Below are 18,751 nucleotides of genomic sequence, written 5' to 3' on the forward strand. Positions count from 1 at the left end.
CACGAAATGGGGGGCATCAAAGTAGACTTTGAATTCGACGCTATATTATGTCAAAAATGGCTACATATTAGAAACTGAAACTTGTTTATATTTTCAATTAAATTGTACTTTAACGACAAATACTAAAATCAGATAATTATTATAAAGGAACAAAATCATTACATTTTTAATGGACATCAGATTTGTACACAATCTTACAGTAAATAATAGTGAAGTTAACTTCTTGCGTTATTGCTCTCAGCATTTCAACAGGCGAACATCCGCGATGTTTGATTCAACACAGGTTTCATTGCCATTTAGAACGAGGAAGGTTTGATATTCTATTGTAAAATAACACATTCATACCACAAGTACATCATATTAGTGTATGGAATAGGCAGGCTCCCCGGGAGACGCCGGAGTGGGTCAACTAGTGCTACATATGGGCTGTTGACCAGCGCTATGGTTTGCTGTGCTGTTACAACCAGCAGCACGTCCCGTATTGCTCCTGTTTATATATTTAGTGAATCTCGGCATGCACTCTGCAGCAGTGATTCACAGCTTTATTCCACGCCTGAATAATTGATAAACCTTGCCTTTGGGGCCGCGCGCCGGCCGTACGTTTGCCAGCCCTGAAAATACAAAAGCCGAACTCGACGCTATGTTATTGGGCCGGACTTTTGTAATAAAAACCAGACATCTACGTAAGTACTTTATAAAAGGCTTCTAGACATTATAGATTTATGGTCGTGACTGACTGACTGATGTTAAAACGCACAGCCTAAACCGCTGGTGTTCATCCTCATTATCATGATCAACCCATCGCTGGTCATCTATTGAGTACAGGCAGAGTGAACTAGAGTGAGGGAACTCTCAATTTGATCCTCGATCGACGATATGTCCGATATAAGGCTATAGAACGGGCTATACATAGCGTGAAATCAAAGAAAAATAGGCGATTCATATCTATCATATTTTGTTAAAAGTTGTTCTTGTTTATTTGCATTTATCTTTTACATGAAGCCCCGTCAGGGCGTTAGTTCCCTAACTTCTGAACTATGGTACAGGCCACTGTCCGCCACGCTGACTTCACAACACACCTTTGAGAACGCTATGGAGAACTCTCAGGCAAGCAGGTTTCCTCACGATATTTCCCTTCACCGTTAAAGCAAGCGATATTTAATTGCTTAGAGCGCTCATAGCTCATTGGACAAAAAGGTACCTAAACTTCTCAGTGCAATTCAATAGGGTTTTGTCTAAGCCCCGAAGTCGCGGGCATCATAATATAGTTAATTGTATAGGTATTAGGTACATGAATGCCCTCCCGTCCCGACCGAATTTCGGCCACGGCGACCAATTTCCATCGAGATTAGCCTACTGTGCGGGAGATATTATAGTGCGCAAGGGTGTGAGCAAACACAGGTGCTTCACGTGCTCTCCGGGGCACGGGGGTGACACGCGACCTACTTTCCTAACTCCCGGCTAGGAGGTACAGAGATTTTCTTAACAGAAAAATCCAATACCTAAAATTCTTCTAGTTATATACAGTATATACGCAGCATACGCTTGCTTGCGGATTGTCTGTGAGTCGCTAACAAAATGAAGACAGGACGGACACGACTCTACTAAGATGTCTGGAACCCGAGACATGACAATAGGGTATTACACCTTTTTTTGAAAACTGTTTTAAATTAATTCTGAGATCGTAATGAACCAGTAGAATTTTTATTTCAATTTTATAAAACCAAAAAATGCATTAAAAGCTATTTTTTATTTATGATTTTGAATTTTCGCGCGGAAACGCTCGCCGCCATGCTGTTCCGGCTCGTGACGTAACTCCGTCAGTAAACATGACACGACTGCAAAAGACCAAGTAACAAGATTTGTGAAAATAATGAGTTATAATGTTTATCATCGGTGTCTTGTGCCTGAATGAATAATACAAGTGTAAAAACGCCACAAAAAATTTGGATTCAATTGCCATGTGATATTAAAATGAGAAATATTAATATTAAAATGACAAAAAATAGGTAGGATTGTAAACACAGGTGTAACTATCGTGTTATGTATTATACTTACTGTTAGACAAAACTTGATACGATACTTACTTATTTTACTGTTTTAATATTTATCAATTCGGAAGAACAGAAATCGGGATATGATGAAAAAAATTCGCCACCATTTATGTATTTATCATTGGTAGATTTGTACTTTCTGCTTTCACAAAACCGTCTTCCATGATGCGATTTTAATAAATTAAAGGATAAAAGTCCATAAACGTGATAATATTATAATAGGTAGGTACCTTACATATCTATGGTACCTTATAACATTACAAAAGAACACAGAGCACTGAGCAGGACAAAAATCTAAATTGTTTGTTTACTATCGGAGTTACGTCACGTCGGAATCCAATATGGCGGATGGCGTTTGAGATATTTAAAAAACAGATTAAAAAAGACGATTTTTAAAATTGAATTATAAAATTCACATTGCATTTTTATAAATAAATATTGACGTTTCTCGTTTACTTTTTTTCAAAATCTGTCATAATAATGCATTTTATATTTTTCTTACATGATGTATTATAAAATACCCTATTGATGCATAAAATAGATGCTGCCTCGTTGTCAGAGCGAACTAGAGGTAAGAAGCCTTGAGTGTGTCGGTTGAGGATCCTGAGTCGATATCTTGCAAATATTAGGCTAGGGATGAATCAATGGATGAAATAAAAGAAATATAGAATGAAATACTATAATAAACCTATTATAGTACGCGACAGGTCGAGATTGCAATCCGGATATGAGGCAACACGTCACCCGCGCTACCCCGCACGGGTTAGCGCGTGGGCTGTGCGGATGTGCGATCGCCATCTCGACCTGTCGCGTCCTATAGTCGTTTCATAGCATAGTGGATATGATAAGATGTGTGTTGGATCATCGAATGAACGTTATGTTATTCTGCAGTTGGTATCGCGCCAGGGTCCATAGTTCGGAGAACCGATACACGTTGGGGTACCAGGGTGCTAGAATGCCGACCTCGCACAGTTTTTTCTGTAACACTGACTCCTAAAATTATTTTACTCTTGTCAGTGTGTTTTTTTGGAAGTCGGCTATATTTTTGGGGTTCCATTATACATACCTCAAAAGAAATAAAAGGAACCCTGATATGATCACTTCGTTTTTCTGTCAGTCTATCTGTCTGTCTTTCCATCTGTCCTTCTGGCGTGTTTGTTAAGAAAACCTATAGGATACATCCCGTTGATCTAGCATCATAAAATTTGACAGGTAGAAAGGTCTTAAAGTACAAGTAAAGGGAAAAATGTGGAAAAATGTGAAAACCGTGAATTTGTGGTTACATCACAAAAAAAAAATGTGTCCATGAACAAATTCTCATATTTTTGAAATTACTAATGTATTTTCAACGATATGAGATAACTATATCAAGTGGTGTATCGTATGTAAGCGCTGTAAAATGTAAAAGAACGGAACCCTCGGTGCGCGAGTCTGACCTGCATTTGGCCAGTTTTTTTTGTAAAAAGTTTTTATTTCTCACTCTATAGTAATTGTAAAACTAAAAAGTTAATCTCATTACAATTTCAAGTAGTCCAAGTTTCAACAAGTCCAAACACGGCTAGGATACAATATTGTCTTATTACGGAGTTCCGGTGCGATCCACGTTACTAAATGGTTCTTTCTTAGTGCAAATGCTGCACTTGTTGATGAAAACAGCTACTCGTATGTTATCTTTTCCTATTTTGAAGGTTTCCGCGGTTCCTCTAGGATCTTGTCATCAGATCCTGACATGATGCCCATGGGACCACATCAGGAGTATTATCGGATTTCAACAGTTGTATATCTACCTCAAAAGTACTTCTCTATTCAACTTCTACTACAATTTCAAGAATCCCAAACACTACCAAAATAGCTTTAAGTTTTCTATAAAATTTTAAGAGTTCCCTCGATTTCTCCAGGCTACCACCATCAGATCATGACTTGATGATCATGAAATCACTTGGGAAGTCTACTTTTAACAAAAAAAGAATTTTTCAAATCGGTCCAAGCATCTTCGATTAATCGGGGAACACACATTTAAAAAAAAAGATTCCGACGAATTGAGAACCTCCTCCTTTTTTGGAAGTCGGTTAAAAATAAATGGTTGCAATTGCGATATAAAGTATCTCAACCCTGCTTCAACAATAAAAAATAATACTTACAATCACACGATAATAAATAAAAATAATCATTGTATCGTGTAAATATCGACATCGGTGTACATCACTAGAGTATCGATAAAAATATGATCAAGTGCCACTTCCCTATTAGTGTACGTGTAAGCTTCACCGTCCCTCACCTCCAACCTGCCCCCGTAAACTGCGAAAGGGACAACTGCAGCTCAGGCTGATTTTACCTACAAAAACCTCGACCAAAACACGTTTCGTATTCGGCTGTTTCCTTCTTCAAAACTGGACAGCTATCTCGATGGTTGTTATACCATTTCGAGGAAAAGTACATCTTTGCTCCTATGTTTTGCTTTTTTGTTAAAATCTTATCAAATTTGTATAATAGTCGTCTGAACATGGCGGTAAAAACTGGCGATTTTTTCGGGTTTTCGGATTGTCATATTTATTTTCGTGATTATGTTTTGGAAAAAAGGAAAACATACAGGCACGCATTAATGAGTTCTAGATTTTTAAGAAAAAAATCATTGCTCTAGAGACATTATCCACGAAGGAAACAGCAGAATAGGTACGTTTGTATGGAGAAAAGCCCACTATCGTTCGCTCTTAACGCCGAAGTGTTTCAACTCTAAATTCTTGTAAAATCTATATGTTACTATCGTAGCCAAGATCTACGTCCCACCGCTCTACGCTGCTACGCGTCACTACGAATTGCTACGACTTTGATTGAATAATAATTTTACTATAAATAATTTTTAAAACACCGACAAAAGTTTTACACTTTTTCTTCACAAAGTATTCAAAGTCAAGTCAAAGTCAAAATTATTTATTCAAAGTAGGTACAATTGAACTAATTTTGATGGTCGGAATTGTTTTTATACGATATAGTGGTGATAATTATTAATTACGTCACCAATGTACGGGAGCTGTGGCTGTGTGCTCGACTGTAACAATAAGGTTTCCCAACCGAGCGGTGTTGTGCTCGGTAGCGCCAGCTGGGCCGACGATTGTGCGTCGAAACTTCTATATATAGTGCAATTTGGTAAACGCTCTGTCAATGCGATTGAAAGTTGCGCGTTTCTCCTTGAGTTTCCAATTAAGCTACCCGTGCTGCCATCTAGACCGCGGGTCGTGAGTTATCAGGCTGGGGTTCATGTATCGAGCGTTGTTGACTGATTGAATTTAGAAGCGACATCTTCTTGCGAATGTGGCAATCGCTACATCACTCCCCTCTGAGACGACGCCGTGGTGTGAAGCATCGAGGAGAGGTGGCGTTGTTGCGCATCCAAGGGGACTGGCGCCTGGCTTAGCCATCCAGAGAAGTGGCGTTGTAAGCTGACATCTGCTGGTGGAGTGCAGACCCATTGTACCCTGATGTGCGATGACGCTTGCTGCGCTTGCGCCGTGCGATCCCAAGGGTGTTGCGGTATGTGCGCAATAGCGTCCCTTGATCGCGTTGGTGTGCGCCGTGCGCTAGTGTGCGGTGTGCGTCCACTTTTGATCACGTCGGCTGTTGCGGTGGTGTGTGACCACGCTTGAGTTGGTTTGCGTTGATGTGTGATCCGTCTTCGATCACGTCGGCTGTTTGTGGTGGTGTGTGACCACGCTTGAGTCGGTTGCAGTGTGCGATCCGTCTTCGATCACGTCGGGCTCACCAATGTAGCGGTTGCCACCTTCACAAGATGTCGCTTCTAAAACTCAATCAATCAACAACGCTCGAAACATGAACCCCAGCCTGATAACTCACGACCTACGGCCTAGATGGCAGCACGGGTAGCTTAATTGGAAACTCAAGTAGAACACGCAACTTTCAATCGCATTGACAGAGCGTTTACCAAATTGCACTATATTATATAGAAGTTTTGACGCACAACCGTCGGTCCAGCTGGCGCTACCGAGAACAACATAGCTCGGTGGGAAATTTCCCTATTGCTACGGTCGAGCGCACAGACACACAGCTCCCGTACAAACTAAAGCTACGAGGGTTCCAAACGCGCCCAAGTCTGAGAGGTGATCCTATTAATAAAGGGGTTCCTTTTCCAAGTACTTTTAAATTCGTACGTTAGAGAAACTATGTCAAAAGCTATTGAGCCTTCCTTAATACACCGGTAAGTCGGACGAAGTGGCAGGCATCATGTATGTAGCAGTAGAGAGCACTCACCGGAACGGCGCGGTTGTTGTCGTCGACGAGCGAGTCGGTGAGCGCGAGCTGGCCGTCCGCCACGAGCACGTGCAGGCCCAGCCGGTACACGCCGAGCATGCGCGGCGCGCCCCAGCGCCCGCGCGCCAGCAGCTGCACCGTCACCACCTCGCCCGGCAGCAGCGGCGACGTCACCGGCCACTCGAACGTCTGCCGGGCACACATCATCGGCTGTGGTAAGCCATGGCCATCGCAGGATCGATGGAAGGGGCAGACGTGTTTTGGAGTGGAGACCACGTGTTGAGAAGTGCAGTATTAGCACGACCTCCGATCCGCGGGACCATGGACCTGACGAAAGGGCGGGAAGCTGATGGATGAGGAAGGCGGAGAACCGTGTTTGGTGACTCTCCGCTCTTGAAAAGATCTATGTTCAACTGTTGACATATACAGGTTGATGAACAAACAAACAAACCAACAAACAAAGACACTTTCGCATTTATAATATGGGTAGTCATTATTTTAAACAAAACCTTTATATTCGAAAGCTGTGTAATCGGCTTTTAGGAGTTTTAATTTTTAATCTGCGGTTAGAACTCACTCCATTTTGCTCACTCGTTTTTAATTTACGAGTCAAAGAATAATAAATTAAATTAATAATTCAAGACGAGACGACGAAATTCCACGTGACTTCGGCCGCGTAGGTTAAATAAAAATCCGTCTACTTATTTCTGTTTCTAATAAAATGTTTATTAGAAACAGAAATAAGTAGAAGGATTTTTATTCAAATAAATTGCAAGTAGTCATTAATCACAGTCCAGCATCGGTAATCACAAATACAGCGTCACGAGCGAACATTGGGGTTGCAAAATACTGTGCCATTATGCTAATCATGTTGAATGTTTAATAAATGTCGCAGGTCAGGCCAAAACAAAAAAGTGATTGGATTTTCGGCGGGTTCTTCTCCGTTTGGCCTAGGCCGAGCCGGGGCACGAGGGCCGGGGTCGCGTGGCGTTGCCTTCCTGCCCGGGTGCAGTGTGGGGAAGAACGCTTCCTCGACCGGGGTCTCGTGGTCGGGTGTTGGGTCCAGGGCGTCCACGCTGGGACACTACTGTTTTTCTGTCATGACTCATGAAATTTTCAGTAGCGGCCTGGAGTTGGGAAGTTAGGAAGGCAGCGATACTCCCGTGCCTCGGAAAGTATGTCGAATCGTCGGGTTTCGTACCGGGTTAGCGCGGGGGCCGTGCGGGTGTGCGGGGTGTTTCCACTCCGGTTGCCATATCGAGCTGTCGCGAACTTTACCTCGAATCCCAATTAGCTTGAATGAATCTAAAAGACTTTGAATTTGAAAATGGAATTATAAAGTTAGAACAGATATTTTCAAAGATAAAACAGGATTGAAAAACTTTTTAACCCCTGACCCAAAAAGAGGGTTGTTATAAGTTTGACGTGTGTATCTGTGTATCTGTCTGTGGCATCGTAGCTCCTAAACTAATGAACCGATTTTTTTATTTTTTTTTTGTTTGAAAGGTGGCTTGATCGAGCGAGAGTGTTCTTAGCTATAATCCAAGAAAATCGGTTCAGCCATTTGAAAGTTATCAGCTCTTTTCTAGTTCTTACTGTAACCTTCACTTGTCGGGGGTGTTATAAATTTTTAAATTACACTTGTTATTATGACTGATAAGAATAAATTACAAGTAAATTACAAAATAAAAATAATTACAAGAATAAATTTTCTCTGACGAAAATCCATGTGTCCAGGGGAGTCAGGTGTCCAATAAATCATCATGATATGTAATATTTAATATCATATGATGATTTAGAGCCTCGATAGCTCAACGGTTGAGGAGCGGACTGAATTCCGAAAGGTCGGCGGTTCAAACCCCACCCCGTTGCACTATTGTCATATACCCACTCCTGGCACAAGCTTTACTTATTAGTCATGGTTAATATCCTTTAAAAAAAAACTTGGTTGTTGACGTTGCATTCCGAACCAGAGGCATTTGACGATTTAAAAGTACTTGTAAAAGTTTAATTGAATATTTTTTAAGACCTAACTTAATATAATAATAGTATACTCGTATGTATACATGTTACGGGCAACGTGATTAACTGGGCATTATTAATAAGGACCGGCCATTATTAATAATGCCCAAGAGCGATGGGCAAAGTGATTAATTTATCACTTTGCCCGTGGTCCATGTAACAAGTCACTGTTTGAGATAGCTTGAATTTATCACTTGGACCGGGCAACCCTCCAACCACCCATGGCCCCTCCAACCTCTCGGTTATATGGGCCGAATCGCGGGAGAGCCCCCCGGTACTTGCTCTGGGCGTGTTTCCCAGGGGCGCATTCTTGACTCCCTACAAATTATTTATCTCTTCCTTGTCCCATTTGTCATTCTCCCCTTTCTGGGGCTGACGAACACAATACAAAGATCCCCGCGTGCCGCGCAGTCCGGATCCGTTCCTGTCCTTGCGCAGGTCCTCGATCACGGCTCCGAGCTGTTCCGCCTCTTGTGCCAGTGGTGCGCGAACTCCCGTAGCTTCCCGAAGTTTTCCGCCGTTGCAACGAGGTCCTGGTAGTAGACCGCGGACCCTCCTCCTCACGAACGATCCCGTCCAGCAGGGCGCGCCGGAGGTCCTCGTACTTGGACCGGGCAGTATGAATAATTCCCTACTTGTAGCCGGGCAATGTGATAAATTGGACCGCGGCCGTTGGCAGGGGCGCGTACTTGCGGGGGGAGGGCCTTAGGTTAGGTAAGGTTAGGTTAGGTTAGCTCCTCTTGGGGTGCCAGCCAAGTAACCTCCCAGTGTGCCTGGGCGCTGCTGGTCCCTTTTGGAGTCATCTGAGGGGAAGAGCAGTATTCGGGCCGGAAAAAAAAAGGTTAGCTCCTCTTCCATTGGCAAAGGAGGCTCGAGTCACCCACTGCTGGTCATAAGATTATCGATATCCATCTCATCCTCGAGGATTGGACGAAGAGGAAGCATGGAGCACTCACGTTTCACCTTGTACAGGTCCTTACGGGGCACGGGTGCTTTGGAAGATACCTGTGCAGGCTGGTGCGGAGAGCCCACAGAGGAATGCCACCAGTGCGGTAGTGTTTGAGACACAGGACAACATACGCTGGCTGAGTGCCCGGCGTGGGCGGAGCCTCGCCAGTCACTGGTGGATATTATGGGGCAGGACCTCTCATTGCCCGCCGTGACTAAATCCATGGTGGACAGTGAGAGGGCCTGGCAAGCGATGGTCTCCTTCAGCGAGGAAGTAATGACGCAGAAGGAGGCAGCGGAGCGGCTGAGAGAGGAAACCGAAAGCTCTCATCCCATGCGCCGCAGGAGAATCGGGCGCAGGCGAGCTGCACACGACCGTCGCTTGCCCCCTTGAGTAGGGCCTCCGGGTAATAGACACGGGGAGTCTGTTACCCGCGGGTGAGTAGGTCCTCGAGTTGGAAGGCAAGCCCTTGTTTCCGGCGAGCCTTAAACGGTGTTAGGGCCCCTTTTAGTCCCAGGGCTGGGCCTGCCTTGGCGGGCGCCGTTAGCTGAGTCGCAGTTGAATACGTTCGTGTCCCTGTGCCCAGCAACAACGATTGAGACGGTAAGCCGTGGGGTTTTAGTCGGTAAGAGTCCGACATATAACCACCTCGCCTCCCCGAGTGCGGTGGTATCCATGAGGATTTTCCCACGTATAAAAAAAAAACTTAGATTAGGTTCTTTCATTTAATAAACAAAAACACTACAGTTCACCTATTTTATTACTTTGACCAAGATAGGGTGTTTTAATCATATTGCCCAATTGAGTCGGGCATTATTAATACAGACCGGCCATTATTAATAGTGCCCGGACTTATCAAATTGCCCGTTACATATATAAATAAAAGTGACGAAAAGCATCACTTATAACAGTCATTGCTAAAAATAGTCTGATCGCTCAGTACAACGAGACGCTCACCTGATTCACGACGAGGATCTCATCGTCGTCCAGCAGTATGGCGGAGTACTTCACCAAACCTGCCAACAAACATACTTATTAGTTGGCCGAAATAACTCTGATCAGGTTCAAACTTTCATACTGTTCGCAAAATATAATCTGATCTTAAAACATAGACATATTATACGCGCACAAGCACTTCCACAACAACACACAAACACACACACACCTCGTAGTAGTAGCTACGTATAAAATCCCGAAGTCATTTTTATTTTTTCACCCTTAATTTCTCTTCCAATTTATTTTAAAATGTTGTACAGAGTTCATCGTTCCCACTCCAGCTGATGGAGCTAGGAAATTATTTTTTGCTTCCATTTTTCACGGAGTAAATATTAGTCGAACAAACTAGGAACCTTCGGGGAAGTAAGCAGCTTGCACTAAACAACTATTTCCTCGTTGCTGAAGTCAACAAGCTATAATTAATAATTAAAAAAGAGGCCAAGTGCGAGTCAGACTTGCCCATGAAGGGTTCCGTAGCAGCAAGTAACATCATATAAAAGTTCTTGTAGTTCGTTGTAACTTTGATCGATGTTTTAATAATAGTCTACTTACTAGATCTCGTTCAAACCAATTTTCGGTGGAAGTTTGCATGGTAATGCACAACATGTTTTTTTTATATTCATCATATTGTTTATTTATAATAAACAATAGTTATTTGTTCAACAAGATGGCAAAGTTTGTTTTTGTTGTGATTGCCTAGTTTAAATATCGATCGATAGATCTAAATATCGATTTTGAACGAAATCGGTCAATTTACAAAGAATTACAAAATGGTGCCAACTGTTTTAAATTTTGGTAACAGTTTCCTGTTTTGTGATCCTAGGGATCCTCAGATATTGATTTTGAACGAAATCGGTCAATTAACAAAGAATTTCAAAATGGCGTCGACTTTTTAAGTTTTGGTAACAGTTTCCTGTTTTGTGATCCTAGGGAGCTCTAAGTTCAAGAAAATAGATTTTAAACACTTTTTAAATTATTATCATTAACATTAAATTAAATGAAAACACGACGCGCGACGTGTACTGCAGCCCCTGAGCTTGAGCACAGGCCGAGCCGGTATAAACCGATTTCTCTCCGTACGCGACGTAGCGCCTGTGCTCACGCACACACGCGCCTCAAGCTTGTAGTAGTGTACCTATCGTAGCGCGCTTGTATGAAGCTTTGCCTCTGTTCGCTACTCTTGTGGTTGAGACTCCGGGCCTAGACAACTGTGTCGACACGACACCGCACACCGCTAAGGCGTAGGTACACCTGCCCGATTTCTATGACGTCAGTGGATATAATCGGGGGATATAATTTTTATCTACTGCCCATGCTAGCCGGGCTGATGTAGGCACCTCCCGGTACAGAATATATACTAGTACCTGTTTTTTTCTTTCGTCTGGCTTTACTCAGATTAGCCAATGTCAAGTTTGTAGTTATTTACAAGTTAGGGAAACTATATATGTACTTAGGGCTAGGTTTTCCCGGAACTTTAGGAATTTGCGGGCTGCCTCGCTCCCCAAAATTGTCGCGTACGTCCGCGCGGATATCAAGCGAAGCTAGAGCGCAGTGACCTCGTATTAGCACTCCTGATCACAGTATATAATACTACAGTAGGTACCAAGTTCAACTTTATAGATATTGTTTAAAATTATAATAGACCAAATTATAGGTAAGTCCTACTAGTACCTACTAAATATGTTTTCAAAAAAAAAAAACCCGGTCAAGTGCGAGTCAGACTCATGCACCGAGGGTTCCCTACTCGGGTATGTTTTTTTTTTCAAAATTTTGTGCGATAAATGAAAAACTAATATGCATAAAAATAAACAAATGTCTGTTTTAGAATGTACAGGTAAAACCCTTTCATGTTATATCCCACTTAGAATAGTTATCTTACTTTGAAAATCATACTAATTACTCCTTCATGAACACATTTTTAGGGTTCCGTACCTCAAAAGGAAAAACGGATCTTATACGATCACTTTGTTGTCTGTCTGCCTGTCTGTCCGTCCGTCCGTCGTGTCTGTCAAAAAAAGCTATAGGGTACTTCCTGTCGACCTATAATCATGAAATTTGGCAGGTAGGTAGGTCTTATAGAACAAGTAAAGGAATAAATCTGAAAACCGTGAATTTGTGGTAGCATCATAAAAAAAGTGTTTTAATTTTCCAAGTAAGATAACTATACAAGTCACGTATCACATTCAATTCAAAAAATGTTTTTATTCAATTAAACTTTTACAAGTGCTTTTGAATCGTCAAAAAAATCTACCACTGATAATATATATAAATTTTCAAAAGAAAAATAAAACGTATGTACGCATGGCTAAGGTTTGGAATACTCTCCCGCGATCGGTGTTTCCTACCAATTACAATCCGGGTATCTTTAAAACAAGAGTGAATAGGCACCTTCTAGGTAAACGCGTCCCATCTTAGACCACATCATCACTTTCCATCAGGTGTGATTGTGGTCAAGCGCTTGCCTAGAGTGAATAAAAATAAAAATAAATCCAAATCGGTCCAAAGGTCTTTGAGTAATCGGGGAACATACATAAAAAATAAAAAAAGATTCCGACGAATTGAGAACCTCCTCCTTTTTTAGAAGTCGGTTAAAAAGGGCTTTACTTGTACATTCTAAAACAGATTTTTGTTTATTTTTATACACAGTAGTTTTTGATTTATCGTGCAAAATGTCGGAAAAAATACCTGATGGAACCCTCGATGCGCGAGTTGGACTCGCACCTGGCCCGTTTTTTTTTTGTGATGTATTTCACAAATTCATGTATTTCGGATTTATTCCTTTACTTGTGCTATAAGACCTACCTACCTGCCAAATTTCATGATTCTAGGTCAACAGGAAGTAACTACCTACCCTATAGGTTTTGTTGACAGTCACGACAGATGGACAGATGGGCAGACGGACGGATGGACGGATGGACAGATGGGCAGACGGACGGATGGACAGATGGGCAGACGGACGGATGGACAGATGGGCAGACGGACGGATGGACGGATGGACAGATGGGCAGACGGACGGATGGACAGATGGGCAGACGGACGGATGGACCGATGGACAGATGGGCAGACGGACGGATGGGCAGACGGACAGATTTTGTCTTTATCATTTGTATAAGATTACGTAACAGAGAGGCCCATACTTACATCTCTACATGGACAGAGTATGGTAAGGACCCCCGCCTGGCCACGAGCTTCATATGGTTTGAACTTTGAATGTGCCACTGGACTTCCTTGCGTGATACTCATTTTTAGGGTTCCGAACCCAAATGGTAAAAACGGGGCCCTATTAATGTCACTCTGCTGTCCGTCTGTCTGTCTGTCTGACCGTCCGTCTGTCCGTCTATCTGTCCTGTGTGTTACAGGTCTCTAGCTCGTAGACCATAAATGAGTTAAAAACCTGAAATTTTGGGAATTTGGTGTAAAACGTTGACCCGAATCCAAATATTGAATTAGAAATTCAATTCAATTATATTGCAAGGAGTCTCCCATACACTTAAAAGCAGCAGGGAATAAGGCGCGAGTCCCGACTCGCACTTACCGGTTTTTACGTGATTCTCGAAGGCGGTAGCACGGTCATGCGGTAGCGTGCGAGACGCTACTTGACAAGGACGCTAGTAATTGTGTGCTTGAAATAACGCAATTATAACTAATCTTAACGAATTATACTTAATTATTAGGTGAGTGTAAGGTGGCAGTGACGTAATTAACGTTTTTTCAGGATTTATTTTTACTTTCCCATTAACTAATTGTTCAGTAATGTAGCGACATTAAACTTTGCGTGACCACCATTCTAAAATGAGAATAGCTCAAATACTACTATGCATTTCAACTGAGAAGAAAGATCATTGGCAACGTACCTACTTCGTACCTAACCGAAGGTCAAGCAGGTGAGAGCTGAATGAAGGAGCGATGGAGCGAGTCTTCTGGCGTAGCCCATTTAATCTACTTGGTCTTTACCTAGTTATTTTCATCATCCCCTACCTCTCCCTCCCTCTCCCTCCCACTTCCATCCACCTCACCTCACATCCCTCTCTCCATCTCTCCCCACCTCTCCCTCCAACTTCTCCACCTCCCCCTACCCAAGTTTTTAAATGGAATACTTTTCCACTTCATTGAGGTCACCTAATCAAACTTCTTCTCCCCGTCTCCTCCCATCTCTCCCGATGTCACCACGTACTTCCCCACCTACTACCCCATCACCTCCCAACCTCCTCCACCTTCTACCCACCTCCCCCCTTGTTAATCTTCCTGCCCCCACCACCCCGTGGCCCGTACCCTCCGTGTGCTGAAATATCTGACTCTAGAAAGATAACCTACGAACCTGCGTACCTACCTAAAGGACAACCGCAAAAATGGTACCAAACAATACTTGCTTTGTTGCACATTAAATTAAATGTAATTTTATTAGACATTTTTCAAGGGTTTTTAAAATATAAATAATTTAATTTTAAAATATGGGCAAACTATTTTAATATTTACCAAATAATCAGCCATAAATTGATGCTGGCGTATAATGAAACGTACATTCCTTCATTATAACTTGTTCCCTGGCATAACGTCATTGGCACCATTACAAATCACAGAAAAATAAACCTTATGGACTAAAAAATAAAGCAGACTACGCAATAGTACCAACATGACAAGTAAAGGCAGGGGCGCGGCGGTCCGTACAATAGGTAAAACTACGCAGGTCTGTACTCTGTGGCGATGTTTTGACAAATGTCAGATTGCCGTTGTCAATCTTCATTAGTCATTCGCTTGCGTACGCTAATTAATTACTGTGTATCTGTAAGACATCCGAAAAATCGTTCATACGAATCTCTCGCAGTTTTGATTTTTCTTTATAAACAATAAATTACCGAACTATTTGCTTGTCTATAACATTGACCAACGACCACAGAGTAAAGTAATCACTAATCATTGACATTGACAACTGACACTAGACAGTTGTCACATGAAGACTGAACAGTGACAATTCAACTTGAACAGACTAAATATGGTCGTTGAACGTCAAAAATAATCGATTTTCATGGTTTTTTAAAAATTAATATCTCGAGAACCCCATATTTTTGGGAAACAAAAAATATACTAAAAATTAAAGAAAAAATATATGTTCCAATAGGCCATATTTCGTTGCTTAACGCTCTAATTTATTTTAGGTACCAACCCTCTATAGAAAGCTGCGGTTGTCCTTTTACTTCCAAGCGTAACAAAACGCTGCTGCGCTGTATTAATTCGCATTGCATTACAATCAGAATTTTAGAAAATCAGTGTGCGTGCGTGCGTGCGTGCGTGTGGTAGTGCATGTGTGTACGTGTGCGTGTGCGCGTGTGTGTATGTGTGTGTGTACGCATGTATGTGTGTGTGTACGCGTGTATGTGTGTGTGTGTGTGTGTGTGTGTGTGTGTGTGTGTGTGTGTGTGTGAGAGAGTGAGTGAGTGTGCGTGCGTGTGTGAGGGAGAGAGAAAGAGAGAAAGCGCTCTTTGGGTATAGACGAGTTTGGGTACACGACAGTTAATGTTGGACATAAGTGAAAATAGCATTAGCTGTTGAAAAAAAAAAATATTTTAGCTGCATAAAATAATTACTGTTGCTGAAATATATATAGTAAAAATTCGCAAAACTGCAAGAATTTTACGTTTCTAACAATTACAACAATAAAAAAACCTTTTTTTTTTAACATATTTATGCGCAAGATAGGTACATTATTAATAACAAAAGAAATTGATAATAAACATATTACAATAATCATTTATAAAACAATAACTAAAACAAAGGAATTCGAAAATTATCGGAAACACGTGCAGCGTCGGGAACACAGAGCCAGGATTCTGCAAAATAACACGACTGAATGGCGGAATTCTACAAATACATTATAATAAAAATAAAGTAAGAAAATTTACCTTGCTTATTGTAAAATAAAGCGACAGGACTGTGCTAAAAATTGTGTAAATAACACAAAGGTATATACAAAATGATATGCACGGGAAAAATAGCAACACGCAACTTACCTCTGAAATCCAACCTCGCGAATTTCTCATTTTTACATTTCAATACTTTGAAACTGTTGATTTTCAAACTTAGCGTCATTTTGATCGGTTTAATATATCATTTTACAATTTAAAAGTCACTTTTTCACAAAAACTTTGTATCTGACCGTCATGGCGGTAAACCGCTCAAGTGTGCGCCGCCCACCGCGCCACGAGCGCTCTCCGAGACACTCCACGGTGGAATGAAGGGCGGCTTGCAGCCCAGGCACGGCTCCCCGCCCTACCCTGAGCTTGTCGTTATTCGTTACAGCTCTTTAAACGTTCCGACGCGATATCAAATGCTGATAATATCCAGCCTGGTAAGGTCATAGCCAGACTACGCTGCCAACAGTGAACCAGACTAACCAGTCCAACCAATCCACCCATCCCAAAGTCATCCTAAGCCGTGGTCCGAGCCTCACAGGAGGCGACCTTAGGAGGACGTTGACCCCGACCTCTCGAATTATTCCATCGAGTCCTAGGGCTCACCCCCAGGCGGAGCTTCGCACTCGCCACCCCTCCGGTGACGCCGTAGCGCCCAGTAGAGTTGCCTCAAAATATAATGTTATACCTCAAGACAGAGGCAACATAGCTATGATAAACAGTTGATAATGCAGAAACATTAACAGCATATAGAATTATAGAGTGCAAAATAGAATTGACCTAGCTTAGTGCAAATGCGCTCGACATTCATCATAATCGCTATATTGCATAACAAAATTGCGTTCATTATATTTCATTACTTTTGAATATCTGAGTTATACAATACGGACAGAACGCAACATAACATTTTTATGCGTTTTCTCTCTTTTGGCTTTGTTATACTTATATGAGCGCTCGATATCGCATCGGATAAGTGTGAGAAGCGTCCGTCCTGCCGGCTGCCGCATCGCACCCGGGTAAATACCTTCCCTGGGTTTCACCCAAAGCCACACGGATTTCGCAATTGTTGTTTTAATTTTACTTGTATCCATCTGTATCCGTTTAATGTAGTTTGATTGGTATGTGTAAAGGACGTGATTGAAATCGGGCTACTTTTGATTTTAGTTTGCCAGATCATTCATAGCACCAGTAGCTTATTGCAAAATGTTCATAAATTATAGCCAGTAACCTTCTGAAATATTTCCTCTTTGTATTGGTAAAACCGGAGGGAAATTCGTACATAAGTTTCTGAGATTATCTCCAAACAAAAATAAATTTTCAAAAGAAAAATAAAACCGACTTCAAAAACCACAAACACTAAAAAGTAAAAAATAATTTTTGTTTCTACACGTGTAATGTTCTTTTGAATTTTTTTTTATTTTACAATTTTTATTGGCCCCACTGTACTATAATATTCTATGATACCCAGTTAAAACCCTACTGTTTACTAAGCTATTACACTGTTCGCGATAGGGATTGCAATCCAGCGGCATTTTCAATCCAGCTGGATTTTTGCTGGATCGAAGCAAATCCAGCTGGATCCAGCGCGGATCCAGCACCTATCGATTTTTCAAAGAAATGCAATTTTTTTTAATGCTTTAACCGTAGAAACTTTAATAACTAACTACCTATATTTGTTTGTAGTTATATTGTGAGGTCCTTACCTATGAAAAAAGCGTTTTATATGGAAAAAAAAGAAAAACATTTTAAACATTTAGAAGTTAGATACTATGTATTTAATCAATCGAAGTATGTACCATTTATCTATACCTACACTTTCGCCATTTTATAGGTAATTCATTGATTCCATTGCTGAAATAATTGTGGGAGCGAGAATTAATTAAATCTTTGAATTCTTTTCAAAAAATTGTCTAAATTCCGAAAAAAAGTGTTTGTTGGAGCAAGTTTTGGGGAGTATGGCGATTGGCGGGTGTTTCCAATCACAGATCCTTAATTTAGCGACCGTTGGACGTGAAGTATGAGGTCTAGTGCTATCCTGAAGCAGCAGTGGGCTAGAGCAATTGACCAGGCTCCGTTGTTTAACGGCAAGCCATCCACCTTTTCCAACGTGGTTTGCAATTTTACACAATAGAAATCTATCGTAATCTTCGGGCTAGATCTTATGAAACTGTAGTGTATGATACGAGCACTGGCCTACTAAACACTCACCGATAGCTTTTTCTTTTCATTTAGGTACCTATTTTACTAACTTGGTAGGGCTCTCAGTTTCTCATTCTCACTAATTTTCGAAATAAAGTTACGTAGCCTATCCCAATTGTCACTTAATAGAAGTTAAAGTTATAATATAATTTCAGACTTGAGCTATGTTGTAGTTTTTTTTTTTTACTTTTAGGAATGACATTCAATGGTTTTTGCGCGAAAATAAACTTAGTTAGCTGACTTTAGCTGATTGCGGATCCGCACCGCTGGATCCAGCGACAGATGCTGGATCCAGCAAGCACCAAAAACGTGCTGGATCCAGCTGGATTGCTGGATTGCGGATCCAGCATTGCAAT

The 18,751-nt window shown here is 41.6% G+C and overlaps 1 protein-coding gene and 1 pseudogene across 1 annotated transcript in view; one reads left to right on the top strand and one right to left on the bottom strand.

The window, feature by feature from the left end:
* LOC123879781 (otoferlin-like) overlaps positions 1-6,524 on the bottom strand; it is a 59,403-nt gene extending 52,879 nt beyond the window's left edge. The window contains exon 1 of the mRNA XM_045927679.1: positions 6,321-6,524. Coding sequence (XP_045783635.1) covers positions 6,321-6,524 — 204 coding nt within the window. The remainder of the gene's footprint in view (positions 1-6,320) is intronic.
* Positions 6,525-6,542: 18 nt separating this feature from the next.
* LOC123879782 lies at positions 6,543-9,597 on the top strand (annotated as a pseudogene).
* The last annotated feature ends 9,154 nt before the right edge of the window (positions 9,598-18,751 follow it).

This window comes from Maniola jurtina, chromosome W (assembly GCF_905333055.1).
Source record: "Maniola jurtina chromosome W, ilManJurt1.1, whole genome shotgun sequence".
NCBI lineage: Eukaryota > Metazoa > Arthropoda > Insecta > Lepidoptera > Nymphalidae > Maniola > Maniola jurtina.